The sequence below is a fragment of the Sus scrofa genome, chromosome 14 (genome assembly GCF_054392235.1).
Source record: "Sus scrofa isolate SSC_HxYL_T2T_F1_AM1 chromosome 14, Sscrofa_HxYL_maternal_Yorkshire_Landrace_v2.0, whole genome shotgun sequence".
NCBI lineage: Eukaryota > Metazoa > Chordata > Mammalia > Artiodactyla > Suidae > Sus > Sus scrofa.
Genome location: NC_139396.1, coordinates 98847638 through 98869833, shown reverse-complemented (window position 1 = coordinate 98869833; position 22196 = coordinate 98847638). Strand labels below are relative to the sequence as shown.

The following is a 22196-nucleotide window of genomic DNA, read 5'->3' as shown; positions in this document are numbered from 1 at the left end:
CACCTATAATGGAAAAAATAAAAATTATTATAAAAAAATAATAAAGCACTCAGGTGTCCAAGTACCCAACACAAAGCATCCTGGACACACAGGCAATGTTTTGCCTCATCCCTCCTATAAAGACCCACTTTCTAGGAGTCTGGAGTTTACAGGTAGAAAGACAAGTGAGGAGTTCTCTTGTGACATAGCAGGTTAAGGATAAAGTGTTGTCACTGCAGTGGCTAGGGTTGCTGCTGTGGGGCAGGTTCAATCCCTGGCCTGGGAACTTCTGCATACCACAGGAGTGGCCTAAAGGGGGAAAATGCTTAAAAAAGAAAAGAAAAGAAAGAAAGAAAGACAAGAGAGAGCTGCTCTGGGCCAGTGTGTTAAATCAGTGAGCAGGCAGCTAGCCAACCTAAAGCTATCTCTTGACCCAAATAGAAGGGATGCTAGGGGACTTGTGACAATAGCAGATTTTGTCAGTAAGCGTGTCCAGGGTACTTCTTGTGTCTCTGGTCTCTTGGCTGCCACATGTTGTCATTTGTTAAAATTATACATCGACCAAGAATGTTGGGCTCAAGTACCATATCAAGTCCTGACAGCTGGGAGCTCTGGCCTGTCAGGATATGCTTGTGAGTAGGTGGTCATCTTGGCTAGTGCCCCTTGACAGTCCTGCTCTATTATGTGGCAGGAAACACTTCAGAGTGGACTCTGGGTAACTCTAGAGTAATTCATTATCGGTTTTCTCTAAGCTCTTAAAGCTGGTGCTTGTGAGCAGCAAGAACATAGTGGGAAAATGACGTGCTAGAACCATCATGGGCTTTGTTGCATCTGACCCCTGCTTCTTACTGCTGTAAATACAGTATATACAAGGCCTTTTTTTTTTTTTTTTTTTGTCTTTTGTCTTTTGTTGTTGTTGTTGTTGTTGCTGCTATTTCTTGGGCCGCTCCCGCGGCATACAAGGCCTTTTTAAAAAAGAATGTTTTTTTAAACTCTCAGGCTCACCCTCTGGCAACCAGCCTGTGTCAGCCCTCTGCAACACATTCTGTATCTCAGAATTTCTCAGCCTTGGCATTATTGACGTTTGGGAGCAGATCATTCTTTGCCGTGACTGTCCTTTGCAGGATGTTAGTGACCTACTAGATGCCAGTAGCATCCTTCAGTTGTAACAACCAAGAATGTTTCCAGATATTTCCAAATGTCTTCTGAAGGGCAAAACCACCACTCCCTGTTAAGAACCTCTGCTCTAACTGAATGAGGATGTAGCGTGGCAGGCTAAGCGCCTCATAGAGACCTCAGCTCTGCCCTGGGCTAGCTGTGTGCCTACATATATATATCTATAGATATACTGTATAGATATACTGTTTCCTGTGTGACCCTGTAATACCTCCCACTGTATTTAACCTCTCTAAGCCCTAGTTTCCTCATCCAGAAAATAGAGAAAAAAATTATAGTAAATATCTCAGACTTGTTGGGAGGATTAAATGAAGAAACTTATGTAAAAAGATTATCATGATTTTGTTACAAAAGAGCATCCCAATACCTGTGGGTTTTTATTAACCCTTGTTTCTCGGTGCTCCACACCTGCTTTCGGGTGACTCCAAACTGACCTTAAACTCACTTATGAAACACTTCAAGATCTGACTTTACCTCTCCAGCTTCATTTCTCCAATCCCCCCTTCAAACTCCCCATTCCAGACATATCAAGTGCTTGTAATTCCAGGGAAGCAGCCAAGTTTTTTACGGCCCCTTCAAATCTTTGTACTTGTGTTGTTCCCTATGCCTGGCTCTCTCTTCTCCCCTGGATAACTCCTGTGTATCATTCATGTCTCAGCTTGGACAGCTCCAGGTCCATGATTCTGGGCAGAGGAGTCTCTTTGGCAGCTTCCCTGACATCGCACTTCAGACACCGTCTAGTCATTGCCTGGTTCCCTGTCTCAGTCGCTCTCCTGACTGGGATCTCTTTGAAGCAAGGGATGCTGTGTTGCTCTCTGCAGAGTTTCTAGAACCTACTACAGTGCCTGACATCCAACAGGAACTCCATAATGTTTGTCCAGTTTGTGACTAACGTCGTGAATTGTTTAGCACTAATGTGGAAAAGGAGTCTCATTTTCTCTTCCTTCCCAGGTAATCATGTATTGTTCTTTTATTTATTTATTTATTTTTATTTTATTTTTTTGTGTTTTTTTTTTGCCTTTTCTAGGGCTGCTCCTGCGGCATATGGAGGTTCCCAGGCTAGGGGTCTAATTGGAGCTGTAGCCTCTGGCCTACACCACAGCCATAGCAACTCAGGATCCAAGCCACATCTGCGACCTACACCACAGCTCACAGCAATGCTGGATCCTTAACCCACTGAGCAAGGCCTGGGATCAAACCCACAACCTCATCTTTCCTAGTTGGATTCGTTAACCACTGAGCCACGACAGGAACTCCATGTATTGTTCTTTTAAAAAATTTTTACTGTGTTTGGTTTACAATGCTCTGCCAGTTTCTGCTGTATATCAAAATGACCCAGTCATTTGACCTATACACACACACACACACACACACACACACACACACACACACACCCATGTATTATTCCTTCTGTTTGAACAGGGAGTACTTGCACATGGAATAAAATTTAACAGTTATATGTGTATATACACACACACACACATTCCCTTTCTATATTATCTTCCGTTATGGTCTGTCCCAAGAGACTGGATATAGTTCCCTGTGCTGTACAATAGAACCTCATTGCTTATCCATTCTAAGGGAGTTTGCATCTACTAAGCCCAAACTCTCACCCCACTCCCTCCCTCATCCCCCTTGGCAACCATGTATTACTCCTTCTGTTTAAATAGGGAGTACTTCCAAATGGAATAAAATTTAAAATTTATCAAAGAAGAGTAAGGCTCCCTTTCCTTCCCTCCAACCACCCAGTTTCCCTTCCTATAGACAATCTCTCAGAGATGTCCAACTATGCATTTTATTTATTTACTTTTTTTGCTATGGCATGTGGAGGTTCCTAGGCTAGGGGTTGAATCAGAGCTGCAGCTGCCGGCCTATACCACAACTCACAGAAATGCCGGATCGTTAACCCACTGAGCAGGGCCGGAGCTCGAACCCATGTCCTCCGAGATACTAGTCCAGTTTGTTAACCACTGAGCCATGACGGGAACTCCCAACTCTGTATTTTAAACAGAGCCTTTGTAATTTAGAGCTACTCGGACTCAGTCTGAGCAATCAGTAAGGGTCCTCTCAATTAACCAAATTCCACTTTCCTACTCAAGAAAATTGACTTACTGGGGCAGGAAACATACTTTTGATTCTCCTCAAAGGTAGCAAGGTAGAAAGTGGGAAAATCTCATCGATCCCAGCATGCCCACCACTCCTGAATCTCCTAAAGTGTATGCACATGCGCACACATGTGCACGCGCGCACACGCACACACAGTTAAAGCAGAAGTATAGGAATGCTCTAGGGGACCTCCTCTGACGCAGTCCCCTGCAAAGCCTCACCCTCTCACTATCTTGAGAAATCTGAATGAGGGGGAGGGTCAGGTCCAATTTCAGGCTTCCTCCTCTCTCCCCAATAAGAGGAAGCAAAGTTCAATGCTTAGTCACTTCCCATTGGGTTGGGCTCTACCTGGGGGGCTGAGTCACACACAGGTGCCAGGGAGGGAGAGGTGCTGGCCAATATGACACATTTGCCTGCCCCGGAAGGAGATTAGCCACTGGGGATTTCAGGGACCACTGCAAGTCTGATGGTGGATACTAAGAATCCCTGCTGCTCTGTGATTCTCTTTGGAGTCCCAGGCCAGGGCAAGGGCTTAGGGTAGAGAATCAAGAATCCAGGGCCTCTTTGCTTGTCTAAGTCCCAGGCACTTGGTGGGTCCACAACAAATGTTATTTCCCTTCTCCTCTCTCTGAGTTGAGGAGAAAGGCCAGGGCCTGAGGAACACCAGTAAGTATGTTGATCCCAAGGAAGCCTCAGTGACTGATGAAATATCTAAGCCAGGGTCTGCCTGGAGCTAGCCAGATGTGACCACCTCAACCCTGGAAGAGGCTGGACTCCAGACTGGGAAACTTCACCTCTGCTTGACTTTCACTGTCCCTGAGGCAACAGTTTCCTCTTGCATTAAGTTATGCTAAGTATAGTAGGCTAAATAGTGGCCTCCCAAAGCTGTCTGTGTCTTAATCCCTGGGATTTATGAGTATGTTATCTCACATGGCAAAGGAGACTTTGCAGAAATGATTAAATTAGAGATCTCAAGACGGGGAGATTGTCCTTAATTATCCAGGGGGACCCAATATAGTCGTGAAGGTCCTTGTAAGAGGGAAATAGAAGGACCAGAGAGAGAGGAAGGGATGTCATGAAAGACAGAGATGAGAGAGATATGAAACCACAAGTCAGGGAATATGGGCAGCCTTTAGAAGCTGGGAAAGGCATAGAAACAGATTCTGTATAGAGCCTGCTGTTTCATTTTGGACTTTTGACCTATTGAACTGTAAGATAATACATTTCTATTATTTGAAGCCGCTAAGTTTATGGTCCTTAGTTAAGCAACCATTGGAACTAATGCAGATTTTGGTACCAGGAATAGGATGCTAGTGTAACAAATACCTTAAAAACCAAGTGGCTTTGGAATTCGGCAGTAGGAGATAAATGGAAGAATTTTTTTTTTTTTTTTTTTTTTGTCTTTTTGCCATCTCTTGGGCTGCTCCACATGCCGCGGGGTCTAATCGGAGCTGTAGCTGCCAGCCTACGCCAGAGCCACAGCAACGAAAGATCCAAGCCGCGTCTGCGACCTACACCACAGCTCACGGCAACGCCGGATTTTCAGCGCACTGAGCAAGGGCAGGGATCGAACCCGCAACCTCATGGTTCCTAGTTGGATTCATTAACCACTGCACCACGATGGGAACTCCCAAGAATTTTTAGAAGAATGATAGAAAAAGCCTAAGTTGCCTTGAACAGCCTGTTAGTAGAACTATTTGGGTGTTAAAAACTCTACTGGTAAAGGATAAGAAGGAAGTGAAGAACACGGTAGAGAAAATTTATATTCTTTTAGTTAATATATAAATCATAAACAAAATGTTGGTAAAAAATATGGACATTGAAGATGCAGCTGGTGAGGGCCTGGAAATGAGGAATTTTATTTTTTATTTTTTGGAAACAAGAGGGGGGTGGTCTTTGCTATATAATGGCAGAAAACTTAGCTACATTGTATCCTATAGTTCTATGTAAAACAGAACTAATGAGGCATGAACTTGGATATTTAGCTTAGGAGAGTTCCAACCAAAGTGTTAAAGGTATAACGTAGTTTACGTTTGATCTTTACAGTAAAATGTGATGGAATTCCTGTGTGCCTCAGTGGGTTAAGGATCCAGCATTATCACTGTAGTGGCTCAGGTTGCTGCTGTGGCTAGGGTTCAATCTCTCGTCCGGAAACTTCTGTTTGCAGTGGGTGTGGCCAAATATATATATGAGAGGAAAGAAGTAAATTGAGGGAAGAACTCTAAATAAAAAGGAACCATGACTTAGTGGTTTGGGAAATTCTCCACCTATACATACTGGAAAAGATGCTAAATTAGGAGAGTCACTGTCAGTAAAGAATACTCTAGAGAGAAAGTCAAAGGTGTGGCTGGGCAACCTTTTGTTAATGCCTTGGAGGGATCAAAAGGTCAGAGTATTCAGTAGTTCAGAGGGCTCTTAGAAGGGACTGGGCATGTTACTCATAGAGCCCCACAACCATCTCAACAGAATCCAGAAATAGATATGGGATCACCAAAACAAAAAAACTGGAGCATTGTGGCTCATTGTTAACGAACCTGACTAGTATCCGTGAGAACGCGGTGTTGCCATGAGCTGTGGTGTAGGTCACAGATTCAGGTCAGATCCCTCGTTGCTGTGCTATAGGCTGGTGGCTACAGCTCTGATTTGACCCTTCACCTGGAATTTCCTTATGCTGAGGGTGCAGCTCTAAAAAGACCAAAAAAAAAAAAAAAATCTATAGGGGAGTCTCTTGTCTAATGGAGTCAATGCCTATGACATATGTGGAAGAACCACAGGCTTCTTGAGAGTTTTATACAAGCAGAAAAACTGCCAGTTTGGATTGAAAGAAGGAAAGCCAAGAGCTAACTGGACATTAAAATCACTTGAGGGGGAAAAAACTGTAATTGCAATGTATACATCTAAGGATAACCTGACCCCCTTGCTGTACAGTGGGAAAATAAAAAATAAAATAAAATAAAATAAAATCACTTGGGGGAGTTCCGTTGTGACTCAGCGTACAAACCTGACTAGTAAGGTTCTCCAGGTTCAATCCCTGGCTCAGTTCAGTGGGTTAAGGATCTGGCATTGCCATGAGCTGTGTGGTAGGTTGCATACATGGCTTAGATCTGGTGTGGCTGTGGCTGTGGCATCTAGCTAGCAGCTACAGCTCCAGTTTGACGCCTAGCCTGGGTCAAACTTTTTAGGTGGGACCCTAAAAAGCCAAAAGAAATCATTTGGGTGGGGGTAGATGGGACCAGTTGTAAAACATACTGAAGCCCCAACCCAGACCAATTAAATTGTATTCTCTTAAGGTGGGGTTCGGAAATCAGGTCTTTATTAAACCACCCCAGGTGATCCTAATGTGCATCCATCATTGGGAACACCTGGGAACCTGTTGCTCCAGGGTTATCAAACTTTTGCTTGCAGAAGAATCACCTGGAGAACCCTGACTGTGGATGCCAGGGCCTCAGGTCTAGAGTCTGGTTCAATACATCTGACACTCAGATCCTGCTTTTCTAACAAGTTCCCCAGAGGTTCCAATGCAGGTGGCATTGGGAACTTGAGACATTTCCACAGCCTTCTATCCGCTCCCTCCTCAGGAGACTCACCGAATTGATAAAAATGCATTCCTCAGACCGATGATTCTCAATCTTTGATTAATATCAGAATCACAACGTAGAGAGCTTGCTAAAACTACTCTTGCCCAGCTAGGAACCCCATTTTGTTTAACCAGGTGAACACGCTCCTCAGGTGGTTCGAATGCATCCTAAAGCCTGAGAATCTAGCACCTTGGATGGGTGGGTCTCAAACTTGAGTATGTAACAGAATCACCTGGTGGTCTTGTTTAAACACAGGTTGCTGGCCATACCCCTGCAGTTTCTGAGTGGGTGGGGCCTGATACACTTGTTTGCATTTGTAACAAATGCTAGGTGATGCTGAAGTTGCTGATGTAAGGACGGGACTTGGAGAACCACTGCTTTAGATGGATGTTCTAAGCAAAGGGTTTATCCCATCCTGTGTCTCCATCTATCCTTTCTCATTCTCTCAGCCATGGAGGAGTCCAGCCAAGGGGAGAGAAAAGGCTGAGAAAAGTGCCTGAGGGAGTCCTGACAGGGCTATAAGAGGAGGCTGTCGGAGCAGGACTTCTGGTAAGCTCACCACTGGGGCATCCTGGGATAATTCTCATAGCTCTGCAAGGCCAGGGGTGGTGGCCAAATTCCAGTGGAGAATAAAAGTGATCTGATCAATAGCTGTTAACTCTACATATACGTGCAGCTCCACTTGGACTCATAAGCTTAGCGCTTCCCTGGCAGAGCCTCTCAACCCATGATAATACGGCGTATACAGGTATAGTGAGGAGTACCAGAAAATCTGAGGCTGGGGCTGACCCTTGTCACCAAGCTAATTAGGGGGAGAGCCAAGCTGGAGCTAGAGTCCTGTTCACCCACGGCATTGACCCCAGCTTATACACATGCTCTGGGGAGAGAGAGCTAAAGAGACTATAGAGCGAGGATGAGGAGAGCCAGGTGAGAGAGGAAAGGTATTCCCTTTCCTTTATATTAAGTGGGAATGAGAACCTAAGGGCAATTGGCAAACAGCAGGGAAGGGGGATGGAGAGATTAAGCTGAAAACCGCATCAGCCAGAGTTCTTACAAAATCCACTGCATTTTCACACTTTGCATGCAGAACGTGGCTATGTGCCAAGTGTATATGATCTTCCCAAACACCAGAAGTCATGTCTCAATTCTAGGAAGCCAGAAGGCAAACAGCTAGATCCAGCATCTGCTAATTCCTTTATATATAATGCTGACCCATCCACCAGTTCACTGACAGTGTATCACAAGACTGAGAGGTTTTGGAGAACTTCCTTCAGTCAGAACCACAGCCACAGGGCTGAACAGACCTGGGTTGTTTAGGGAACAAGCCTCAACCCCCACAGGTTTGGATAACATCAACACTTGATGATTATGGTGTTGAAGACTTTTCCAACAGCATAGACAGGGTCACAGAGGCCATGAGCAGGTCTAGCTTGCCCTGTAGATAATGAGCCCTTAAATTCCACCAGTAGTAACTCTCATTTGGTCAACTTCCTACTTAATAAAGTTTTAGGAGAATCACTTTGGTGAAACCTCAGTTTCTCACCTGTAAAATTATACAGTATCCTACCTATCTGAAGGTTCCTGTTTTAGGCCCTTCTCTTTTCATCCCAGCCAGGCTCCAAGTTTATCCTATTCCCCCAAGATCTAACATATCTGTACCCTCCTCTCCCACACCTCTGCCACTGTCTGGTTCAGACACTCTTTGGCTCTGACCTGGCTAATTGTACTAGTCTCTGAGCTGGTTTTCCCTGCCCATAGTCTCATCTAGGCCAATCAATCCTTTATGTCACTACCGCATGCTCCAAACTTTCTAATGACTCCCCATCACTGCAAAGTTTCGAAGTGGAGTTCCTGTCGTGGCTCAGTGGTTAACGAATCCAACTAGGAACCATGAGGTTGCGGATTCGATCCCTGGCCTTGCTCAGTGGGTTAAGGGTCTGGCATTGCAGTGAGCTGTGCTGTAGGTTGCATACACGGCTCGGATCCCACATTGCTGTGGCCCTGGCATAGGTCGGCGGCTACAGCTCTGATTAGACCCCCCAGCCTGGGAATCTCTACATGCCACAGGTGTGGCCCTAGAAAAAGACAAAAAGCAAACAAAAAAAAACTTCCTTGAACTGATAGCATATTAATGTGTTATTTTACACCTTAACTAGGTGGTCAAGCAGAACAAAGACACCAAAAAAAAAAAAAAAAAAAAACACACACACACAAGGAAAAGAAGTATAGCTGCAAGGGTGGAGAGGACACCAGAGAGAAATTTTACCCCCATTTCCTTTTAAATGCAAATAACACTATCATATATGTACATATAGATTGTGAATAACTTTCACATACTATACCTTTTTTAAGGTTTTATTGAAGTACAGTTAATTTACAAGGTTGTGGCAATTTCTGCTGTGCAAAAAAAGTGACCCAGTCGTACATATCACATACTTTATCTATGATGCCTCAATCCAGAAAGGTAGGTTGGTTGTTATTTTTAACCATATTGTACATAATAGGCTTGGAGAGATTTGTAATACCACAGGAAATGGCTTATGACAAAAGCAAAGGTCAGGATGCAAAATATGTATGGAGTGTGAACATAGCTATGTAAAAAAAAGAAGCAGATGGAGAAAAATGAAAAGAAACACAACAGAATGCATTCATTCAATAAACATTTATTCAGTCTCTGTCATATTCTAGACATCATGCTTTATGCCAGGATATAGTGATGATCCAACATCCACTGTCCCTCATGGATGTTATAATTTGATAGGGAAATGCAAACATTAATCAAATAGATGCAGCAAAGGTAAAATTGCAACAGTGACAAGTGCATCAAAGAGATAGTACAGTAGAGCAGTGTGATTGTAGACAAAATAGCAAAATCTTATATAAATGCAGGCAACAGAGGAAAGATTTCTTTGAGGAAGTGATCTCTGAAGCATGAGGAAGAACTTAACTAGTCAAAGTCAGGAAGAAAGTCCCAAGCAGAAGGAATATTGCAAACCAGGGCCCTGTGGTAAGAGAGGAACTGACAATTAAGAGAGTGGTTGAATAGGGCAAGCCCGGGAGAGGTTTGTGCCAGGTGGAGCTGAAGAGAAAGTAGAAGCCAGACCCTGCTCAGATGAGCCAGCCAGGAGCAATGGGAGTCAGTACATTTGCATTTTCAAAAGATTTCTGGTTTAAGGTGAGCAGAGTGGATTGGTGGGGATGTGGGAGGGGGTGAAAAGAGAGGGAGTCAATGGCAGAGACCAGTTGGGAAGCTATTTTGGTGATCCGGGCAAAAGTTGATGGTGGCATGAGTTGATGGTGGCATGGGCTCAACTAGTGGTGGTAGTGGAAATGGAAAGAAATGGATGACTTCGAGCTCTTAGGCACATTGCCAGGGTGTGGTGGGGCAGGCTGTGTGTTAGAGGAAAGAGCGTCAGAATGACTCCTAGGTTTTTGGATGTTGATAGAAGTAGTGCCATCACCTGAGACAGAGTAATGGAAGAAGCCCATCAGATTGGGGCCTGAAGACTGGGCTTGTTTGGGGCAGGTGGGGTTTGAAGTGCCTTATATGTGACAATTGAAGGAAAGTGTCAAGGAGACAAGTAAGGGTTGGGAGCTCAGAGAAAGGTCTGGCTAGAGATGAGCATTTGTAAATCAGCTGTTTATTGGTGGTAGTTTAAGCCTGGGTGTGAATAAGACTGTGGAGGAAGTTTAGGGTTGGGAAGAGGAGCTGGTCTTGGGGAACCCAATATTTAGGGCCAAGTAGAGGAGGTTGAGGTAGCAAAGGAGACCCAAAAAGCCAAAGATGTTAACAATGGCTGTGGAATGCTATTGAAGCATTTTACTTTTATGATTGAGCGGAAATTTTTAGTTAAGAGAAAAAAAATTTACGTTTCCTTGATCTTCATGAACTTTCTAGATTTGGAAAAATACTACCTGAGGGCAAAAGGTGATATTCAAAATATCTTACCAGCAGGACTTCAGAGTACCAACTTTTTTTTTTTTTGGTTTTTTAAGGGCCGCACTCAAGGCATATGGAGGTTCCCAGGCTAGGGGTCCAATCGGAACTGTAGTCGCAAGCCTACACTACAGCCTCTGCATCACCAGATCTGAACCTTGTCTGCAATCTAAACCACAGCTCATAGCAGTGGTTTGGGATCGAACCTGCGTCCTCATGAATTCATTTCTGCTGAGCACTGGGCCACAGTGGGAACTCCAAGTACCAACATTTTGGTGGCAGCTGGAGGAGGGAGGGATCACTGAGGCATTAACCCTTTGGTTGCTGGGAGTTCTTGTTGTGGCTCAGCAGTAACAAACCTGACTAGTGTCCACAAGGATGCACGTTCGATCCCTGGCCTCACTCAGTGGATTGAAGGATCCAGCATTGCCATGTGCTGTGGGTAGGTCTCAGACACGTCTCAGAACCTGGGTTGCTGTGGCTGTGGCATAGGTCAGCAGCTTCGGCTTCAATTGGACCCCTAGCCTGGGAACTTCCATATGCTGCGGGTTCGGCCCTAAAAAGCAAAACAAAACAAAACCCTATGGTTGCTGAATCATGAAGAAGTAGAGAGGCTGGGTGGCAGGGAGCCATGTGGAAGGGATCTTGGGACAGCAGTGTTTTAGTGGTTGAGCAGTACTGGTGCCTGCTACTGAGTATCAGTCAGCCCTGCCTAAGGGGCCTTGACAGCTGGATCCCAGCAACTTCTTCCACCCTCCCCCTACTCTCTGCTTGCTCATTGCCCCTCAAACTCTTTCTCTACCACAACAGTTTATTCATCACTTTTTGAGAACACTTTTCCTTTTCATGCCTTCATAATCCTCCCTTTGCTGGAGTTTCTTTCTCCTCCTTGTTTGGCAAATTTACTTGCATCTTTGAAGGCCCAGGTAGAATCACCTCCTTTGATTTGCCAAGGCAGAATGAATTGCTTCCTCATTGTTCCATGCACTTTATACATGCTTTTATTACAGCACTTATCACATTAAATGGTGGTCATGGTTTTTTTTCTCCTTCACAAAGTTGTAAGCTCCTTGAGCGCTAGGGCTATGTCCTGTTCATTCTTGCATCCCAGCATCTAAAACAGTGCCCAGTGTCAGGATCCTTTAAAATAATTTCTAAAGGTTGTCGAATGACTCTCAGAAGGTCAGAAGAGGGCCTAAACTATCTTTTCTCCCAATTTGCTACTTAAAACTCAGCAACAGGAGTTCCCGTCGTGGCGCAGTGGTTAACGAATCCGACTAGGAACCATGAGGTTGCGGGTTCGGTCCCTGCCCTTGCTCAGTGGGTTAACGATCCGGTGTTGCCGTGAGCTGTGGTGTAGGTTACAGACGCGGCTCGGATCCCGCATTGCTGTGGCTCTGGCGTAGGCCGGTGGCTACAGCTCCGATTCAACCCCTAGCCTGGGAATCTCCATATGCCGCGGGAGCGGCCCAAGAAAATAGCAACAACAACAACAACAAGACAAAAAGACAAAAAAAAAAAACAAAAAAAAACTCAGCAACAGCACTGATACACGCCACAATATGGATGCAGCTGGAAAACATTATGGCAGGGAAAGAAGTCAGTCACAAGAAAAACATGTTATATGATTCTATTTATATGAAATGTCCAGAATAGGCAAACCCATAGAGACAGAAAGTAGAGAGGAGGCTGAGGCGACCGGGGAGAAAAAGAGAATGATTGCTAATGGGTACGGGGTTTCTTTCTGAGGTGATGAAAATGTTCTAAAATTGGTGGTGATAGTTGCACAACTCTGAATATACTAAAAACCCTTGAGTTGTACACTTTACTTTTGGGAGGGGTGCTTTTTGTCTTTTCTAGGGCCACATCCATGGCATATGGAAGTTCCCAGGCTAGGGGTCTAACTGGCCTACAGCAGAGCCACAGCAACTCGGGATCCGAGCCTCATTTGCAACCTACACCACAGCTCTCAGCAATGCCGGATCCTTAACCCACTGAGCGAGGCCGGGGATCGAACCCGCAACCCCATAGTTTCTAATCGGATTCGTTAACCACTTCGCCACAACGGAAACTCAGAGTTGTACGCTTTAAATGGGTGAATTGTGTGGTATGTGAATTAGCAGGTCTCAGGAGTACCTCAGCAAACTCCTCTCACTGTGTCTGACAAAGGGCAGGCTCAAATGTTTGCTGCTGGGGACCCGTGGTGGTGAGGATGGAGGGGTGTAAGCAGAGGTGTGGTTGTTGTTGGAGTTCGCTTGGGAAAGACAGAGCATAAGTGGAAATCGTACTGCATCCTGATAATAGAAGAGGCCACAGACTAGGTCAGAAGGAGGGGTTCTGGTGAAAAAGGAAACCACTTCAATCAAATCAGCTTTCAACCCCAAAGGCTGAGGTTAGCTTGAGAAGGGTGAAGATTTACTTTGAACTTGGTGGCTGCGTGTGATATGCTCACTCAGCCTGGGAATCTTTTAAGAGGAAACAATTAGAATCTAGGCCAGGGTTGAAATTCTGATATACTTAACCTCCCTGCGCCCAGCATCCCTGAAAGTAGGGAGCTTGACAAAGAGAGCTGCCTAGCCTTCCCTCAGGTTGGGACCTGACGAAAGGTCATATGTCACAGTGCCAGGCCTGTGCCTTCTGGAGCCAACTGCCTGGGTCAGAACCCTGGCTCTGCCATTCACCATCTGCTCTACCTTGGGCAAGTCACTCCATCTCTGGGTGCTGCCATTTTCTCTACTGTACCATGGAGCTAATGAGGACACCTTCCTTATAGGATCGTTATGAGGATTAAACCAGATGATATGTGAAGAATTTAGCCCCATGTCCAGGACATAGGGAGCGCTAGAACGAGGCAGGCCCTCAAGTGAGCGACAGGGTCATATCTGGAGGCACAAAACTGGATGCTGAAGTGAAGTCTGCGATTGGGAAGAGGCAGCAGCTGGCTGTGGGTCGGGGTGGTGGCTGGGAAACCGTCCAAAGAGAGCAGTGTCATTGCTCAACTCGCCAGTGGGGCTCATACTTCCTGTTTTCAGTGTCTGTGAGCCCTGATGCTGGTGCTGCTCATGTTGGAACAAGATCTTTCTTGGCCCCTGAGGGGGAATGCAGAAGCAACTCAGCCTGGGCTGGGCCCCTTGGCTTCCCATCATGCCTGTTTTCTCCTACCAGGTTTCAGTTTCCACAGAACACACCTATGCACTCCTGGGATGGAAGAGGGTTCCTATTCAATTCTTTAAGAATTTACAGTTTTGGAATAGTAGCCACCATCTTTTGTGCCTTCACAAGGTACCAGGACTATGGATAAGAGACTTAAGAATTGCCAAATCCTTATAACAATCCTGGAAGGTAGATATTATTATCTCTTTTATACATATGAGAAAATTGAGGCACAAGAGGCTAAAAGTATTTTCCAAGTCACACAGCTAGGATTTTAGAGCCAGGGTTCTAGTTTGGGCCACCTGACTCCACAATTCATGCTCTGAACCACTGCATTATACTGAATCAAACAGTGTGCTGGTTATGGGGATTAAAAGCTGAATGCTCCACGTCCTTGCCCTCCAAGGGTGTATGGTCTAGGGGTCCTCTGAGCAGAAAGCCCAAGAGGCCTGGTACCCCCATAGTGCACTCAGAAAACTGTTCATGTAGAGAACATATGCTGACCACATCTTGAGTTTACTGGGCTCGTCACATAATCTGGCCAATTGTGGCCAACGGATCTCAATCAGGGTTGCATATCAGCAACACCTGGGGAACTTTTCTAAAATCATGAGCCCTGACACCAGCCCTGACCTGAATCATAATCTCTGAGGGTGGAGCATAGGCATCTATATATATCTGTATCTATATATAGATATGTGTATGTATATATATTTTTTAAATTCTCAGTTTACTTGGTTAAGAAACACTACCAAAGCTCATTAGCATAGCTTGGAAATTCCAGGTTTTTATAGGTCCACACCCACAGCATATGGAGGTTCCCAGGCTAGGGGTCAAATCAGAGCTGCAGCTCCCAGCTTGCACTCACAGCCACAGCAACTCAGGATCCAAGCCACGTTTGTGACCTACACCACAGCTCACACCAATGACAGATCCTTAACCCACTGAGCAAGGCCAGGGATCAAACCCACGTCCTCATGGATACTAGTCGGGCTTATTACCGCTGAGCCACAACAGGACTTCCCAGGAATTCCAGTATTTTGGCATCCAGCTATAATTCCCGGCCTTCCTTCTACACCCAGCTCTTTAGAAGCTGATATTTGGTTCATACTCATTAAGATATCACCCAGCTTTAGATTCTGAGCTCCCTGATATTACAGATAGCAATGGCTGGTTGGGAGCTTCATTAACACCCTAGGGAAACTCAGCCCCACCCACAGATAATGGGAAATTGTGTTTTCTGTTCCCTAAATGCCACAGACTCAAGCTGGGCTTGGTTTTGGATCAGCAATTTTCACGCATGCAAGTGTCCTCCTTGGCTGAAGTCTGCTAGGGATTGTTGGGGGGCAGAATGAAGAGAATATGGTAGGACGGATCCTGAAGAGGATGGCCATGTACAGTTGGACAAGATGTCTACTGCACAGAGGCATCAGACTGAGGAGGCAATTGAAAGTCGACAAAGCCTGCACGCCATTTACCAAGCTGTGGGCTTCTAGTTCAGGGCACATTTTTGTACCTTAGATGCAGGGGAGAGTCTGCTCTACAACTCTCTTAGCCTCTTCTTCCCAAAGCCCCATTAAGTCCAGAGATGCGGCCCCACAGGAAACCCTGGGGTGCACGCCACATCGTCATTTTCTACTTTTTATACCCCCAACGCCCTCTCATATAAGCACCAGGGAAGAGCCAATATCTTCAGAAAAATCACGTTTTATTGATCATCTTTATTCAAAATTATAAAAATAGATATAAATAAAAATAGTAGAACATAATTATTAAATACTCAGTGTACAGGAGTGGTCCTCACCTCACTCAGTGAGGATTGGATGAACTTGGCTGGAAGGTCAGAAAGGGTAACTGGCCAAGAAACATACATCTACGTGAAAGTGATACTGGAAATTGAGTGCTGGTCACAGTCAGTGCCCCAGGATGATACATTTAGATGTATCACATAGGAGACCCAAGAGGCCCTAGGAGTGACCCACGACGTCTTGAAACCGACCATTCTATGTGACATCACAGTCTACACAATTTGGGGAAATATCTAGACTTGCTGTCAGGCACAGAACACCGGCTCTTACACTGACACAGCCTGTGAACAAGTGTGCAAACACACACACGCATATAACATTTCCTGATACATTCATGGAATGTCAGAGCCCTTCCCTCAAATCATTAGTGTTTCTACTCCCCAAACCACTGTTCCTGCATTGGCCAAGCTCTCTCAAGAGACCTCAGTTCTGTCACACTTCCTAATTGGGAAATTCTTCATTTCCCAACAGTGGGCCTCGTGAATGGCCCACTTCAGGGGAGCAGGCTCTCCTCACCTATGCACGGAAGATGCCATGTTTCACTCCAGGTGGCTTCAGTCCATACAACGATAATACCATCCTGGTTCAGGACCACCCTTCCATCCTGGCCAGCGGGGAATCTGGGTGCCCAGCACCCAGACTTGTATCTGAGAGTAAAGCGACAGTCGCTCACCCTGGTGGGCAGCCCAAGCAAACCATCTCTGCAGAGCCCATCTTCCTCAGTCTCTTCCTTATATACAGCTGTGCAGATGGCCTTACTGCAAAAACTTGACAGTCAGCATGGGAATGGGTGGTGCCCCTCTCTTCCCTTGGTTCTCTGGGGGCCCTCAGTGGGCTATGCCATTCTCTCCCCCAACATGAGTGTGGATCCAGGTCAGGAAGCGTGAGACCCTTGTGTAGACGCCGGGTTTGTCCTTCATGGCACATTCACGGCCCCAGCTCACAATCCCAGTCAGAGTCAGGCGGCCTTGGGTGGAGCAGACCAGTGGCCCCCCGGAGTCTCCCTGTTAAGCCAGAGACACAAAAGATGAGCCCTGGGAGAAGTGCAAAGGGGACCATCCGATCTTCCCACTCCTGGAGTCAAAGTTCTTCGTGGCTCCCCATTTCCTAGCACATCAAGGTTAAAATCCTCTGCTCTCAAAGTCCTGTTGGCCATGATTCCATCTATATTCACAGACCCTACTTCTTCCCACCCCAAAATATGCCATGCTCCTTCTCATGTTTGTATCTTTCAGCTGAAATGCTCTTTTTTCCCCTGTGCCTCCTCAAGTCCCTATTGAATCACATTCCCTCTAAAGCACCCCCCTGGCCCCCATGACCATCTAGCTGGCACTCGGCTCCCTCTCCTAAACATCGGATCATTTATACTTAACACTCCACTCTGAGCACTGAGTTATGTTATTTTCTATTGTTTTCTCTTTCTTATGCTCTTTATTTCCCCACCTCCCTCCCTAAGTCTGAAATGCCGAGCATAGAGCCAGGCTCTTGGACAAATGTTTGGTAAACACATATGGACTGGTTTAAACTTTCCAAGACCTGAGCCCCTGGTCCTGGCTTCTTGGGGCTTTAGCTGGAGAGGGGCTCCTCAAAGCTGGTAGAGAGAGGCCCAGGATCCTTCAGATATATAGGGGTTATGGAAAGAGATGCTTGGAACTCTCACCTGGCAGGAATCCGTTTTCCACTGTGGGTCAGCAGCACACAGCATTTTGGTGGTGACTTCGCTGCCGTAGTAATGGGGCTGCTGACACTCCCGGTGGGAAACTAGCTTCACAACAGTCATTTTCAGCTGCTCTGGATAGAGGTAGTCAGCTAGACAGAGGATACAGGGAGGAATTTACATTAATATGTGTCTGTCAGCCTGCACACTGGGACTCTCTGTCAGGGAGAGGACCAAAAAGTACCCTTAGCAGGGAAAGTCCTTATTCTTTTTCCACCCAGGTCTAGGTTTTTACCTGCCTATACTCCCTCACTCCTCACCCAATTAACGTTATGGCTCATCATTCCCTAAACAATGCTCCCCACTCCATCCTTGACCCATCTGCTGCCTCCATGGTGCTCCCTCAATCAAGCTGAGCTCACTTCCAGGTTACAGCACTTCCCCAGGACCCTCTCAGCCAGACCCAAAAGTCACTCACAGGGATCTTCTTTTCCAAAGCCGACGATTTCACAGCTTGCGCCAAAATGGGCATCGCCATTCACTGGGGGCAGGCAGATGGTCTGTATGGAGCGGGATGGCTGTGCACACTGGCCCTTGTCGGTACGGATCTTCAGCAAGGCTGGAGGAGGGGGAAGTGGTCAGAGAGGAAAGATCACCACCTGGTGAGGTGGTCACCATCTCTCCCCTTCAAACCCTGAGGGAGTGGATATCTATTCTGACGTCAGGGTTAGAGGTCAACCTGGGAAGTCTGTTGGTAGTTCGTCACCCAAAATAAATCTCCCTTGTCCCATGCCTCAGGGCTTTGTTCCAGCTGTTGACAAAGACTTGGACAGCCAGGGCTGCTGCATACAGCTGTATGGGTTGTTGTTCTGTTCTGTTTTCTAGAAAATCCCTGTCTGAGGTAGCTGGGCTGAAATCCAGCCCAACACTCTCTCCAAGTTCTATATCCTGGAACAGACTCCATTCAACAATGGAAAGAACATCCAGTCCAAGCTACACACCTTCAGGGCCATTGCCCTCCAGAGAAGGCTACCTGTTTGGAAATTCAGGGCCTCTACAGAGGAGCACCAGGCCCCTCACGTATGTCATGCTGGACCCTTCCCCTCCACCCCCTCTGTTGAGTAAAGTAGACTCTTCAAGTTCCCTACAACTCCAACCTCCCACTTGGATCTCTTCTTGGATCCTTCTCCCCCCCACCATCATCATTCTGGCAGATAAGGGTTTTCTTTTTCTTTTTCTTTTTACAGATGAAGGTTTCTACTCACCAATATCATTGTGGTGAGCAAGGCTGTCAGCACTGTAGTCCTCATGCAAGATGAGCTTTTCCACCTCAAATTTCATCTCCCCATGAGTGCTGGAGTGAAGGGTTTGCCGACCCAGGTAGACAATGTAGTCTTCCTTATGTTGGTAATTGCTGTGGGAGGAGAGATCTGTCAGATGGTCTGATCTCATGAGATCCTGTCACTTCTGTCTCCCCACCACAGCAACCTCAGAGCATCACTTGTCCCCAAAGTCATGGGCCATATGGAAAGGGGCTGAGGGGTAGACATAAGGGAACTCTTTTGTTGGGAAGGAGAAAGGGACTTATTTGGGGTAGGGCAGGAGGGTCAGGGAGAAGAGACAGAACATGAAGACATACATGAAGCAGTGGGTGGCGCTGACCACCCAGCAGGGACTGATGAGGCTGCCACCACACACATAGGTGACAGAGCCTCCACGATGCCTTCTATAGATGGCTGCAAACCAAGGCTGGTTCTCGATGGTGGTGCTTTTTCCCCCAACAATCTTAAAGCGGGGCCTCAGAGCCTTCTGGCCACACTGAAACTCTACTTTTTCCGGAGTAGAGAAGGGATTTTTTCCTGGAGGAAAGAAAAAGGCAACTTTAGGGAAGGGAAGTAGCATCAAGTGTCTCTCTCCTGGTCCTCTGACCTCCCTGTTTTCCAGGACCAGTCAGGCCTCCCTCCTCATCCCTCCTGTGATGGACTAAGAGAACACATGAGTTTGTCCCTTTCTACCCACCATCATAAGCAGGCCGGTGACTCTCACCACCAGAGCAGTTGGGCACCATGCACTCTTGGACAAGCTGCTTCAGGCCAACCTGCACGTAGCACCAGGGTCTTCTCTGATTGTCTGGGTTCCTGGCAAAATAGAGGGGAGACGGGGGTCATTCCAATCCAGAGTGCCTTTTCTGCATCTTCCCCCTCCAGGGAAGACTCAGCCAGAGGCCTTGATATTCTCGTGCTCTGACCAGCACTCGGAAAACAAAAAGGATGGTAATGAGGGTTTCTGTGAAGTGATGCAGAGGGTCCTTGCCACCCCCACCTCACCTGCAGTAATTGTGTTTCCCCAGGCCCAGCTGCAGGGCGTCAGGTCTGTGGGCATGGTACGTGTTCAGAAGGACAGTGGCAGAGTTCCAGGGCAGGCAGGGCCGGCCTCCAGTGTTGGTATTGGCCTTCCCTCTGTAAGAGTGACCGTTCCCCTCAAAGCAGGTTTGCGATGTGTCTATGGAAGGATGTGAGGATGAGAATATTAGAAAGAGGAGGAAGTTGAGACAGGCATTTGAGAGAGCCTTCCAGGCCTCACATGATTTCAGGCTAGGCAGAAGACACTAGAAAGGGTCTTCTTTCCATCCCCACCTCCCATTTGTGCAGCCACAGCTTCATGAGATAGTGCATGTTTGTGTTTGACTATATATCACTGGGAACAAAGATGCCCCCCTCCTTTTTACCCCCAACTCCTAACGCCTGCCTGCTCTTGCATCCCACCCATGTCTCCCTGCCCCACAATCCCTGGTGCCTCCTCCTCTCCAGTTAGAATCAGGATCCACATACCTATCTCACAGTGCTCCCCTTGGAATTTCTTTGGGCAGCTGCATCGCTGAATGTTGGAGAAGTACTTGTAGGACACACATTTTCCTCCATTCAGACAGCCACAGTTCGCTGCAGAACACAAAGGTTGGGGGGTGGGGGGTAAGCAAGGAGTGTGGGAGGAAGCAATCAGGGAGCCAGTCCTCTTGCTGGTAAAGGGAGGGGCTGCCCCCTGAGGCTTTTCCAAGATATCAGTGCAAGCAGATATTGTGCAAGGGGTGGATACTCACATGCACCAGACTCTTGATGAAGTTCATGGCTGCCCTGGAAGAGATGAGTAGGGAGGGAGAGAAAGGGAAAGTTCAACAAAGGTTCCATGCTCCTGCGGTTCCAGGGTGAGGATAAACTGGCCCCCACCCCCAAGCTCACCCTTCCCTCTGGTTCCCTCTCTCTTCACCCCGTTCGTGTCTGCCTAGCTCTCAAATGAAAGATCATAGGTTTCCAGCAGAGAGAAATGGATTGACTCAAGCAAGCTTCACGAATCAAGTGCCAGCAGAGCAGGGCAGTCCCTGCGGCTTCTTTCTCCCTTGCCAGCCACTGAGAGCTCACTTGGTTCTCAACACCCCAATGTCACACCTGCCCTATTTCCCAGGGAGGGTCTGGCCCTGCCGTTGATGGGATTTAGAGGACCCTAGCTCCCTAAGCAGCCCCTTCCTTTCCCGGGCCCTGTTCAGGGGTCTTGCAAGCCCCCTCCCGCCGCCAAGAGTCAAAGCACAGAAGCCACTCACTTTGGAGTCGCTCACGACCAGGACACAGAGGAGCAGGCACGCCCGCAGGACTCTCATGCTGGCGAGGCTTGGGCTCTAGACAGCGGCTCTGCAAGGGAAGGAGAAGTCAGGGGAAGAAGGGGAGAAACGCGAAGGCGGACCGGCTGGGTTACTGCAGTTGGGGGCAGGAGCCCCTAGGTCCCCTGCAGGATGAGCCCGCGGTGACCAGGTTCCCCGAACCTGACCGTCCCTCCTCTCTGGAGACTCAGGGATCGCGGCACAGCCTGGATCCGCCACGCAGAAGGACTCCTGTGCGCTGGGCACAGAGTCGCGGTGACCCCGCGGAGCCGCTGCCGAGCGGGGCCAGCGGGTAGGGGGAAGTGAAGCCGGCAGGAGGGGGGCTGCCTGCATCCACCCTGTGCTCTTAGGGTGGCCCACACTCACCCTCGACTATGGCCTGTATGGGACAGCGGGGACTAGTAGGCACTCTGATGCTCGGCAGGCTCTAGGACTTCAGTCTCCGCGCTGTGCTCCTAAGCCCGCAGTGCAGGCTCTATATTAGGACTCGCCCCAGCCCTGGCCCCGCCCTAGCCTGGGATCTTCCCATCCACTCCCTTCCCTCCTCTTCCCTGCAGGCCAGCTCTGACTCGGACCGCCCCCCCACGGGCTTCCTCAACCTTAACTGTGAGGGGGCAGAGCGGTTCCCAGGGGAGGGATAAATTGGTCTGAACTGAGGGAAAGAGAGGCACCTAAAATCCCCGCCCCCTCCTCGCATTCACCTGCCCTGGGTCCCGCCCCTGAGCAGCACCTCCCCACCAAACCCCGAATTACAAAAAGAAGATCGATTTGGGAGATGCCCTACCCCTGCCCCCAGCTATGATGCTGCCTCCCAGATCCCCTCAATCAGCTCTTTCTCACCCTTTCTACCCTTAGCCCCAGCTGCCTACGAGAGTGATTCGGACCCCTGGGTATACGGGCATAGTTCTCAGCGCTGTGAAGTCTCTTTCTCAATGTGAAAATACTCCTGACACATGCTCATGCTCTCTGAAACGGACAAAACCCCCCTGCTCACCCGGGCTGCCTCGGTTGTATGCCAGCTCCCCCTAAGTGAATAACGCTAGCTGAATTTGTTGCTCACTGCAGCAAGATAGCTTGTGGTGTTGGGGTGGGGGGGGGCATGGATTTCATTGGGAATTGGCAGTTTGGTTTAAGGGAGGTCTTTGAACAT

General features: G+C 47.5%; 2 protein-coding genes across 7 annotated transcripts in view; one reads left to right on the top strand and one right to left on the bottom strand.

Moving 5' to 3' along the window:
- Positions 1–22196, top strand: part of LOC102160869 (uncharacterized) — a 107674-nt gene that overhangs the window by 50176 nt on the left and 35302 nt on the right. For 2 of the 6 annotated variants that reach the window (XR_014828161.1, XM_084997386.1), the window contains exon 3: positions 7289–7388. The exons of 3 other annotated variants lie outside the window; for them this stretch is intronic. Coding sequence is in view for 1 of the 3 variants with exons in the window: in XM_084997386.1 (XP_084853512.1) it covers positions 7289–7361 (73 nt within the window). In the remaining 2 variants the exon portion in view is untranslated. Of the gene's footprint in view, positions 1–7288; positions 7389–18279; positions 18475–18641; positions 21805–22196 lie in introns of those variants that run through there. One more of the 6 variants, XR_014828160.1, reaches the window with a different exon arrangement.
- On the bottom strand, positions 15623–21485 carry PLAU (plasminogen activator, urokinase). The gene is given in 11 exon segments (NM_213945.1): positions 15623–16741; positions 17398–17546; positions 17873–18013; positions 18660–18808; positions 19034–19253; positions 19414–19532; positions 19722–19896; positions 20226–20333; positions 20492–20525; positions 20990–21077; positions 21413–21485. Coding segments are annotated over 10 exon segments (1329 nt in total). The 5' UTR covers positions 21047–21077; positions 21413–21485; the 3' UTR covers positions 15623–16564.